We start from the raw sequence: 12,284 nt of genomic DNA on the forward strand, positions 1-12,284 counted from the left end.
AAAAAGAAATAAAGAGAATGTATTCAAATATAATGTTTAGAGAGCTATGGAAAAATTATCACTTGGTTTTTGCATGGGGTCGAGCCAAACATTATTCTCTTTATAGCTGAGAGGAGAAGAAAACGCTTTTTCCAATTTTGCATTTGTGAGGCTTTTGTCACTCCACCTTTGTAGTTTAACACCGTAAGAGGCAAAGAGGCAAATTTATGTTTTTTGTAAGACAACTTTGGCTGAAAAATAATAAAGATGGTATGATACAGTTTAGTAAAACACATGCTGTTGTCTGACTACAGGCTCTAAAACACACATCTAAAAACATCTGCATTGTGCAAACTGAGGGTAAACATAAAAAAATACAAATCCACAGTTTTGCACGTTCACCAGCTATTCATGAGGATGAGTGCAACATCTTTACTTCAGCTTTTGTTCAAAACACCAGTTGTCATGAGTGAAGGATTGCAATTGTCTACTTTGAAAAACCTCATCCACACAGAGGCGATGTGTGTATATGTGCATCTCAGCAGGTAATTAGAAACAAATGGCAGCACATGCCATGGTAAATGGAAAGAAAGATGATGAGGTCTTCTTTTGAGTTTGGAGGATTGAGAATCTGTTATTCAGCCTACCCTCACTGACATAAATGGTGTGGACAAACTATGTTCTTCAAAATCATCATCAACAACTCTCTAAAACAGCAACTGAATGTATATATAACACTCTAAAAGGGCCCTTCTGTGGTCTCTGCTCATTGTTGTAATTACTTCAATTTATTTTTTATGAGCAAGCTGGTGTCACCACCTGCAGTTGGTGGCAGAGATAATCCTCTTTTGAGACCTAATAACTGAAGATGAAAACACATCCTGACAGCAGGCTGAGGGGAACCTGAGAAAATGAATGTCTCTAGGACCAGGAGCCTTTATGACTGGTGTCTAACACACAGAGTGAGTGAGAGAGAGAGAGAGCGAGCAGAGGGAGTAAAGGCTGAGAGAGAGAGAGAGAGAGAGAGAGAGAGAGAGAGAGAGAGAGAGTTGTCGTCACAGGGAGCTGCAGCAGCATCAGCATCACCGGAATGAGTAACAGTGCGCAACTTGGAGAAACAACTGTCCGGAGGAGCGCGCGTGTGTCCGTATAGCTGTGTGTTTCACGAGCCTGTTTGTGACTGTCGGTATTCATGAAGACGTAAAGGTGCCAAAAGACTACACCAACTGTCTGTGGATCTGCCGGAAAAAAGGGAGCCATGGATTATATAAAAAACCACAACACTTTTCTCTCCATCATCATTTTGATAAGTAAGTACAGTAATTCACTTTTACCTCAATTAGTGTTTTGCCAAAGCAAGACTAGATAACCACACTGAAACTTTTCCCTCTTCAGTGCTTAATTATTTTACGTTTCCTTTAAAGGATTGAATGAATACCCGATTTACATCCAAATGTTGAATAATCTTTTACCGAACAAAAAAATCGGCATAAGAAAAAGCCAATTTATCCATACGCTACTGTTTTACCAGTTGGTTCATCGGGATAAGCAGTAGGTGGCGCTCATTATCCAGTCAGGTGACATTAAACCGAAAAACTTAATAAAAGAGCGCAAATTTAACCTCAAACTGTAGGAACAATTTAGAAAACATGACGGAAATGTGTCATTTATGTTTGTTTCATGTACCTTATTCATTTGACACAGGGTCAGTAGTGATCTCAGGGTCAGTAGATCAGTCATCTATTCCATTTTCAGTCTCTTCAGTGGACCTTAAGTCACGTGCTTCATGTGGGCTACATTGGGATTAACAAACTTTTCAACCTCAGCCAAGCATAAAAAACCTTTTTGTCCAGTATGTAGACTGAGCAGGTTGCCGTTTGATTTAATCTTTTTGAGTGCCTGTAAATATTCAGCAATTCTCTCTCTCTCTCTCGCTCTCTCTCTCTCTCTCTAGCCTATCTTTCTCTCATTTGCATGTACACGTCTGAAGGTGTCAGCTGAAGTGTCATATTCTCTTGAGGCACACTTGTGGGAATTTTATTTACATTAATTTACAATTCAGCGCAATAGCAGGGCTTGGCAAGAAATGGGCTCTGCAACGGCTCATAATAGTTAATTCAATTAAATTAAATTTTATTTAGATAGCGCCAATTCATAACAGAAGTTGAGAAGACAAGGTGGGCGGCCATCTGCCTGCTAAGTAACACTTCCTGCAAGTTGGTGGGTTTGCATTTATGGAATATAGTGATAGTTTTAGTGTTGATATGAACAAAATAACTCTCTTCAAAAGTTAACAGTAAAGCAGGTTAATGGTCAGATGTAATTGTGTTCACTTTTTCATCTTTAGGCTATTAACTGAAAAGGGTAAAAACATGTGTATACAGTTATGAGCACATTAGGAAGGTGGAATTATTCACAGCATCAGCTTCTGTTTACTTTAAAATCCCCCACCAGTCTTTGTTTTATTCTTTTACTGAAAGAAAATGTTGGTGTATTTGTGAATATGTGCCAACCATGCATGCAGCCTGTTGCAGTTGCTCCTACTCATCCATTTACTTTTCCAACTTTTTAGCTGTCTTTCTTTTTATCTCACTTGTTCAATTTTTGTATTAACAAATTTTCCTTTGGGGATCAATAAAGTATTTCTGATTCTGTATTTGTGCTGCTTGTGCTTACCAATCCAACCAGGCTTAATATCATATGAATAGAGTGTTTATGGCCGGCAGAGGCATGTCATGTGGGTATAGACATTATGATGAGCTCACTTGGATTCACCAGAGCTGGTTTATTGGCATGACTTCATCTGGCTATAAATGTTGTTATTCAGCACATTAGTTCACCCTTTTACATATTTACAGGCTAGATTTGGATCACCTGCTTATTCTAAACGCCAAACATGTTGTCATGCCAGTGTTTGTTTTTCAAGAAACTGTCTGGTAAAAGCACAAAGGACTTTGTGCTTTTACCACATTTTCACATTTTCCCAGGGTGAGCTTTGCCAATACTCACACAGGCTTCTGCCACATGCTTTTTTGCACTGATGCTCTTGTATCTGCAGACTATTTTCTTGTAATATATGTCCTCATCTTAATGCTTTAAGCTTTTCCATTAAGATGGCAGAGAATACTTTATTTCACATATCTTCAGAAACACCACCTTTTCTCTTACAAAAGAGAGACACAGGAGGAGTGCCCCCTTGGCGTACCCCCTCGTTGGCTTTTGCTGCTACTGAGGCTGGACCCATTATAAGTGGCTCTTACTGCAGTCAATCCCAGCGACAAGAGAAAGCCCAGGGTGAGCTTTGCCAATACTCACAGTGTTATGTCAGAGCCCCCACCACCACACGCCTCCTCTCTGGTCTTGAATCGTGTCCAGCATGCAGCGTAGTCGAAAAGCAAGTGAGGGACAGTTCCCTCATAGCAGCCCTGTCTCCTTGAACCTTAAAATTACTGATTTGCAACACCAAATATGTTTTACAGTAAGAGAAATGTTCTGCCTTCCGAATAAAACATTTTTTATGTTTACACTGAACGGCAAAATGTTAATATATTCACTTTAGCCATCTGCTGGTAGCAACTAAAGCATGATTAACATTTCTGTACTTTTATGCTTAGGTACTTGGTGGTTATGGTTAGGGAAAGACTGAAAAAGTCGACTGTGTCTTGAACCACAAGACACACTGTACTGTATTAATATTAGTCCAAAACCATAATCTTTAACTTTTAAACTATTTGCTGGCAGTACAAGAATAAATACCTATAGTTTTTACTATTTCATTAAGAAATTATAGCTCATTTTTGGCTCATTTCAGCCCATTGAAAGGCTAATGAAAACTAAAATGGCAGAATTCTCTAGCAACATCACTGCGTTTTCCCAACAGTCAGTGCTTGCTCACTGCAAAAAATACATAAGTGTAATGCAATCAGTTTAGAAAGCCAGCTGTAAATCCTGGCCTATTGTATACTTTGTGCAGCCTGCTGCTGTACAGTATAACACTAGAGGTATTAACATTGCTGTTTCAGACACTGTTAACTGTTCCCATCTCCCCTCCACTAACAGTTCTGTCAAATGTCACGTAGCATCTTTCAAAATGGAACGGCACAAAGCCAAAATGCAAAGACGGCAGTCTTTTAAGAGAAAGTGCTTCTTTTCACACAGACTCATGCCATCATTTCTGTTAGGATGCCTTTGCTAAATTGCCACAAAATGAGGATCAGAAAGAATGCTTTCTTTAATCTTGATAGAAGTTAAAATATGCAAATAGTAAAATCCCACACTGTATTTCTGTGTCTGTTATGTACCTTTTCAGTTTGCTGCCCTGTTTCCTGTCTTCAGTAACAAAAAACAGACAAAATTACATCCTTCAGTTCAGGCCTCTGTTTTGATTTGACTTTAGCTTTTAGTGCTATTGAAGATACTGGCTGAGTGAAACAGAGACTTACATAAACTGATTTGGGATCACTTCAGTGATCATTACCAATTCATACTAAAACTAGGAAGGTTTTTAGTTAATGACTGTGGAGGTATGACTGCAGTGAAAATGTGATTTTGCTTTGATTGTTGATTAACAGCAGCGACTTTCAAACAGCGTTAACAGTGTGTGTGTGTGTGTGTGTGTGTGTGTGTGTGTGTGTGCATGCAGTTTTAATGAGTCTACTCAAACTAATCATCTGTGTTTATTTTGCACTATTAGTCCCCATGTGGCTCTGTGAATGTAAAAAAGATGGGTCTGATCTGCACTTAAACTTAATGAGCATAGTTTGACTCTCATTAGTGCAGGCAGCCCAGAGATCACACACACAGACACACAAGTTAGGTCGTCACCAAATGATTCTCAGTGTCGACCTTTCAGAGTTCATGCTTTGGCATAAATGATAATGCGCACCGTGATCTTTTTTCATCAAATGATCAAATGAAACGTTAAGGTAAAAACTGATTGATCCGAGCCTCCAAACGTGATGAATTAGATGTTTATTCACTAGAATATCTCAGGAGGCAGATGTCTTGTTGGTCTGTTCACTCAATGATCACGTAGGTCAGCCTTTTCTCAGAGGTGCAAACATAATCACTTTTGCATCTGTATGTTTTTCTTTTCCCCTGCAAGACATCAAATTTGTTGTTCTGCCCCAGGTCAAGAAGAAGTGCGCTTAATGGCTTAATTTTTCAAATTTTTCAATATTTTTCAAAAGCATATTATTGCTTATATTTTTCAGGTAGATAGTTGAGATCAGAGACCTCTTTCATAAGGGTAACCTGGCCAAGAAGGAAGCAGCACATGTTGTTAACTTAACAAACAACGACGTATAGTAATAAGCATACTTTAAATCATAATGTAGTTATACTTGTTTCTGTTTGGAAATAGTAAACACATGTGTACACAGGGACGAAATGTGCCCTCCCGCCCAGCCCACCAGCGCAGTGCTTTCAGTTTGACCAATCAGAATCAAGGTTTTCAAATCGACGACTCAATCACACAGCGTGAAAGTCCGCTTCACGAAAGTTAACGTGTTTACTGTCGTTGAGAAAGGGAAGCTATTTTTGGCAAGAAATCATTTTGTTTCTCAGATTTTCTTTGTTTTACTTTACCATCTCGGACTTGGAAGGTGGACACCACAGACATAATAAGAAAAGAACACAGAAGAGAACAATATCCGGTCAGCTCCCTGCAGAAGTTAAATGTGAAAAGAGCTAAAGAGGCGTGACTGGCAAGTTACAAGCAGGAGAGGACAGACGCAGAGACTGCCAGCAAAAACCGTCTTTCTTGGTAAGTTTATTATTGTTAGCGAGACAACACAATTGTGTAAGTTAACTAAAGTTGAGCTCTCTCTGGGTTTGAAAATATTTTCCTTGGTGGATAGCTCTGGTGTGCATTAGCTAATGCTAGCACGTGGGTTAATATATTTGTTAGCTAACGTTAGTTAGCATTTTAATAGCTTCATAATCGAGACAGCAACTTTCGTTCGCCTTAAACAGTGTTGGGAGTAACGTGTTACAAAAGAAACGCAATTAACGTTACAGTAATGTATTGCTTTTTGCTGTAAGGCAGTTTTTAATGTTACTAGAATTTCGGTAATGTACAATCTCACTAACCCTATTGCTGGAATTTGATGTATGAGATTTCAACAAGGCAGGCCTGTGCACGTGTGGGTATGAGCCCAGTGACCAGTGAGGTCTTTATCAGAGCAATAAATGCAACTAATATGTTGCTGTCTGTGTGCTAAATAATAGGTTCACATTTTTATAGTCTACCTTAATACTCACATGTTCATGTTTACAGTAAGTTATTGGTCACTGTAATCATCATTCCTGCCCATATAGTCTGGAAAGACATCACCACAGTTGTCATTTTGGTATGAATTCATTCTAAAGGTACACTGTTTTTTAGAGATTTCTCTTCACTGCAACCATGGAGGGGGTAACGTTAACCATTACAGTGACCAATAACTCAGTTATAACAGTAATGTTAAAGTGTACACGGGTATGTAAGAATTGTTTTATAATATAATTATAATGTTTTTGTGTCCTGCAATGGCTGACTACACAATATAATAGCATGTGATGTTATATAAAATACTGCTCAACTTTATGTCCATTTGTATGGTCATAGATCCTGTATTCAACTTTTAAAACTTGAACCTACCCTTTGCCAACTTTAAACAACTTAATGCTAAACACAGAGTTGGAATTTAAATAAAGAATAATAATAAAGATTTGCTATAAGAATAGAATTAAAGTGTTTATAATGATACACAAATGAAGAACAAAACTGGGTGGAAGTACTGGCCTAACTGAATATTTAAACTCGTTTGCAACTGCATTTCTTTTCTTTTAGAGCTTCCTGGGATTGTTGCCTCACTCAGATGGCTTAGAAACCCTCAAAGGACCAGCTGGACCCTCACAAGCTCAATGTGCTCATAGGTATGTCTGGCTCCTGCACACGATCACTGTTTTTGCTCTCACTACATGTCAACGGGGTCAGACTAAATAAACAAATATTCTTGTGAAAAAATAATTATATTAAAAATATTGTTATACATTAAGTAATTGGCTACTTTTGTACTGCTGTGTTAATGTGAAATGACATGTAGACAGCACAGTTCTTAAGCAAGTCTGAATGTTTGTGTTATTTGTTGTTTAATAACATTTTATCACATCCAGCTCCTTGGCTGAATGTACAGTAGTGTTTATGTAATGTTTTTGATCATGTTGTAATGGAAGAACTGGGCATTAACTGGGAGGGGTCCCTTGTGGAAAACCATTTCACCTGAACCTAAAAAGTTAGCATTATCAGAACAATTAGACATGATGTCATATTGTGTTTCAGCAACTTTAAACAAAATAAAAAGTCTGACAATGGTAGTCAGTTAATTAGAGGTAATATTGCTTTGATATATACAAAATATTTCCTTTTCCCTTCCACAGATGCAGTGTGATAAAGCAGTTTCCAAATCCCATAGTGTCTGCAGTTGCAGAAAATACTGTCATCATTTTATTGATTTGATTTGATTTGATTGTTTATTTTGCTGTGTGGTACATGCTGCTGCACCTTTTAATGTACAGGAATTCATTTTTGTAATGTACATAAAATTAAAGTTTTTTAGTTGTCTGTATGTGTTGTAAAAAACTTTTTTTTAAACTGCTTTTTAGTAAAAAGAGCATTTTGCAAGGTATTTTAATGCATTAATAATGCATTATTCTCATACTGAATGGTTTCATAAAGCAGCTTCCCAAGATATTAATAGTGGCTCTTGGAGTATACTAGTAATAAATTACTAATACACTGAAATGCTAATAAAAATGTTAAGGGAACACATTTAAAATATATTTAAACTGTTCTTGAAGTATAGCACAAAAGGGTATTTTAAGAAGTATATTTAAATTACAGTAAAGATACTTAAAATAGGTCCAATTTAACACAAATATTAAAATATATTGTAATTATCTTAAAGTTGACTTTAAGTATTTCTAAAATGACACTTAACATACTTTAAGTTGTTCCCAAATAACGCATTTGATATACACTTGGTATAGTACAATTAAAATATGATAAGTGCATCCAAAAAAAATTGCTACTTAAGTATATTTCTTTTTCACCTGGGGCCTCCTTTCAGAATTTCTCTGACAGGCTTTTGGTACAGACCAAATTTTTCAGGACTGTCTCATTTATTTTGACCTCTTTGTGTTTATTGTTTTCCACCTTCAGAACCAGCAATCATCTTTAACACAAAGACACAGAGACAGTGTTTCCTCCTGCGTCCGTGTGGTAAAGTTGCTGAATGAGAGTCTAATGTCTGTTGCTCAGGTGCAGTAGAGTGTAATGATGTATCTACAGCCAGCAAAAAGAGAGATCAAAGCTGGGCCTCAGGGGCGTCACTCACTGGATTACAGACAGATGAGCAGCCAGCTGTGCAGCTCTCACATTCAAGGGCGACCATGGGCCCAGACAAAACAAGCCAGAAGTTGTTTCAAGTTCTTTTTAATTCTTGTCATGAAAAACAGTAGAGAAAGAAAGAGAGACAGATAAAAACAGGCAGGAGTGACACAGCTAGGGAGCAACATTTAGAGATAAAATATGACATCAGGCTGACCGTTGGCAAGAAGTGTGAGATGTTAGACTCTGCATGAACTGTTGAAGGTGCGCTTTTCCCCCCAGGGGCAGTGCTGAAGAGAAAATGAAGCTGTGAAAATCAGGAATGAAAGGAATGATTGATTCAGAAAAGGTTTAATGTTTCAGGGTGTGACGCTTCACACTTTTCACAGATATAACCATTAAATGGCACCAAAAATGTATCCGTTCTCCTTTGTTTCTGTGATATTATCAAAAGCAAATGAAGAAAATGCACAGATGGTTGAATTATTTTATTTTATTAATTTTTGGGCTCCAAATTGTGCCTCTTAGTCTTTTCTTAAAGGGTTAGTTCAAACACCAAAAACAAAAAGACAAAATATGTGTCTACCCACTCCTGTCTGCTAATAAAGCACCAGGGTTAGTAACAGACAAAAACACTGTAGGTGTTGACTCTGGAAAAAGATGATACCGTTGAGTTGTTCAGAATTCTTTGGCACCTGAAGCACCATACATCTCCATATAGAAAATAAGCTCCAGACATTGGTAGATCCTAATTATCTGGATAAATAGATGGAACTCCTAAAATATATTAATGATGCAAGTGTAACAATATGGAGTCAGGTCAGTCTCAATATTAATGACTGCACACAAAATGATTCACAAATGTATTTTGAGATTTATATATAAATGACTCTCTCCACAAACATATTTTTCAATGCATACAAAATATTTATCATTGTGTACAGATGTAAAACAAATCCACAAATAAAAAATGGTGTTCACAAACAGAAATGAACAAATATATGGATTTAAAAGAATTAGCAATTTTAATCAACAACATATTAGGATTTTTTTTACATTTTTATACAAACTGTTGAACCTGCTGGTCATTAGTGGGCTTCATTGCATTTTTGTGTGGGTTTGTTGAGACTCCCCTGCAGTGGTTTGATTCGCATATGCGAATACAAGAGTAGATGTGAGGGTGTCATTTAATGTGATCACATATCTTTACATCCATACATATACACGATACACAAGATTGGTTAATAACTCTGCGAAATGTTATTAGATATGTTTGTGTTTTGAATGGGTGGATAGTGCTGTGGTCTCACAGCAAGAAGGTCGCAGGTTCAAACCCCGGGTGGTCTGGCCTTTCTGTGTGGAGTTTGCATGTTCTCCCTGTGTCTGCGTGGGTTCTCTTTGGGTGCTCTGGCTTCCTCCCACCATCCAAAGAAATGCGGACTAAGTTGATTGGTAACCCTGAATAGTCCTTAGGTGTGTGGTTGTGTGGCCCTGCGATGGATTGGCGACCTGTCCAGGTGTACCCTGCCTTTTGCCCGATGCCAGCTGGGACTGGCTCCAGTGCCCCGCGACCCTGTAAGTGGTTGACGGATGGATGGATGGAGATATGAATGCTAGCTAATGTATGGTCCTAGGTTGTCTAATCAACTTTATAGCTAACTTTTTAGCTAATTCTAGTGTGAAATGCCACATCACTAACTTTCACATCATCATAACTCATTTAACACACTTTCACATTTAATCATGCACAACAGGAGAGTTATCACTTACTTGTGGAAAGCAGCTACCAGACTCCATGTTGAGGTTGACCTGCAAGTAGATGTAATGCTATGTTATGTGGGTTTACATTAAATGATAACATCGAATCTATTCTTATGTGATTGGCTGAAGTGGAAGGAGCCATCCGACTGGCTACAGATAATTCCCTGTTACAGAATATACATTTGTGAATCGAGCCACAGCAGGGCAGTCACAAAACCCTCAAAAAGAAATGCTGTGAAGTTGACATATTGTATGATGAGCAGGTATGATGTTTTTTTGTTTTTTTTATAAATGTAACATCCATTGGGTGAAATGAAACTACACTGAACAAAATTATAAACGCAACACTATTGTTTTTGCCCCCATTCATCATGAGCTACACTCAAAGATCTAAGACTTTCTCTATGTACACAAAAGGCCTATTTCTCTCAAATATAGATCACAAATCTGTCAAAATCTGTGTTAGTGAGCACTTCTCCTTTGCCGAGATAATCCATCAACCTCACAGGTGTGGCATATCAAGATGCTGTTCAGACAGCACAGGCATTGCACAGGTGTGCCTTAGGCTGGCCACAATAAAAGGCCACTCGAAAATGTGCAATTCCATCACACAGCAGAATGCCACAGATGTCGCAAGTTTTGAGGGAGCGTGCAATTGGCATGCTGACGGCAGAAATGGCCACCAGAGTTGTTTCCTGTGAATTGAATGTTCATTTCTCTACCATAAGCCATCTCCTAAGGCGTTTCATAGAATTTGGCAGTACATCCAACTGGTCTCACAACCGCAGACCACATGTAACCACACCAGCCCAAGACTTCCACATCCAGATGAGATGTGTTGCACTGCATGAGGCAAATGGTGGTCACACCAGATACTGACTGGTTTCCAGACAGTGAACAGTGTTGGGCAGTAACGCTAGTAACGCGTTATAATAATAATAATAATATTTCCCCCAGTAACTAATTACTATTCTAAAACGGTAATATTATTACTAGTTACTAAGGCAAGTAACGCTGCGTTACTCGTTACTGAACGCATCATCCTTGACGTAAATCAACGACTGGGCGACACCTCAGCGTGACAGGTGTTATGCCGAGTTTTGCCTGCTTGCCGAGAATTGCATCCACCTCCAAATAATGCTTTAAAACGCTATAATATTCTTTGTGGGCTTCATCAATGTTGATAAATGATTTGAAGTATATATTTTATGAACGTTTAGCGTCTTTAATATTTTAATACACTTAGTAGAAGTACTGACATTCAGTCCTAAATAAATGTAGTGATAACGCTGTTTGATCAATGAGCACAGCAAAGTGTCTGAGAAGGACCTAAAGAGGTGGATGCATAATTCGGCAGATCAAATTTTGTAGGCTACCTGCCGAGATTTGAATCCACCTCTTTTCTCAGCATAAATGACCGTTAGCACCCGCGAGGTGCATGCAATTCTCGGCAGGCAGGCAGAATTCGGCACAACACCTGACTTTGTTGTTCATGTCCGCTGATAGCCAAACACTAAATGAAGAATGGAGAACGAGGGAGAGAGGCGTTCTTTCCACAGCTGTAAGTAGCTACTGCCATTATTGTGTCGCAGTATAAGATGCAAAGAACATTGTCGTCTGTTGCATTTCTACATCTGATTTATTGAAGCATCTGCTGAAGCAGCACAGCAACGTGAAACTTACAGAAGGAAACTCCAGCAGCTACTGTCACTGATGCTTGGACTTGGTTGGGAGAGAGTGGCGTTAACGTAACCAGACCAGGTATGGTTGTAACATGGGGAGAGTTGTAATAACACCAATTCCACCAAATAGAGATAAGATAGAAGTTAGATAAGGTGATGATTTCAGTATTTACCTACTTCCTCCCAGATCAAGCATGGTGATCTGTATCTTGATATATCAAGTGTGGAAAGAAGTGCATTCAGAATATATAGAGAAAAAACTGATTTTGAGAAAGAACATTTTTTGAACAAGACTGTTTTTTGTTTAGTGTCTATACTATTGCAGATAGAATTGTTTGACTTATATTATTAGATTGAAATATAGTTTCTCAGGCAACATATGATGCATTTTTTCCTTTCTAATTTCAAACCCCTATGGTAATACCGCTAGCTAAACATTGGCTGACAGGGGTTCTTAAAAAAGTGTTACAACCATCCTCTATACATAAAAC

The 12,284-nt window shown here is 38.1% G+C and overlaps 1 protein-coding gene and 1 long non-coding RNA gene across 3 annotated transcripts in view; both read left to right on the plus strand.

The window, feature by feature from the left end:
- Positions 1-1,029: 1,029 nt before the first annotated feature.
- The window catches only part of ltk (leukocyte receptor tyrosine kinase), a 72,874-nt gene continuing 61,619 nt past the window's right edge, over positions 1,030-12,284 (plus strand). For both annotated transcript variants that reach the window (XM_038728926.1, XM_038728927.1), the window contains exon 1: positions 1,030-1,289. In XM_038728926.1, the coding sequence (XP_038584854.1) occupies positions 1,238-1,289 (52 nt within the window). In that variant the 5' untranslated portion in view covers positions 1,030-1,237. The remainder of the gene's footprint in view (positions 1,290-12,284) is intronic.
- LOC119910355 lies at positions 5,458-7,629 on the plus strand. The gene is made up of 3 exons (XR_005445618.1): positions 5,458-5,743; positions 6,812-6,897; positions 7,402-7,629. It is a non-coding gene; the product is annotated as an uncharacterized LOC119910355 (long non-coding RNA).

The sequence above is a fragment of the Micropterus salmoides genome, unplaced genomic scaffold (assembly GCF_014851395.1).
Source record: "Micropterus salmoides isolate LMB-PRFRI ecotype aquatic unplaced genomic scaffold, ASM1485139v1 Ms_hic_scaffold_19, whole genome shotgun sequence".
In the NCBI taxonomy this organism is placed as follows: domain Eukaryota; kingdom Metazoa; phylum Chordata; class Actinopteri; order Centrarchiformes; family Centrarchidae; genus Micropterus; species Micropterus salmoides.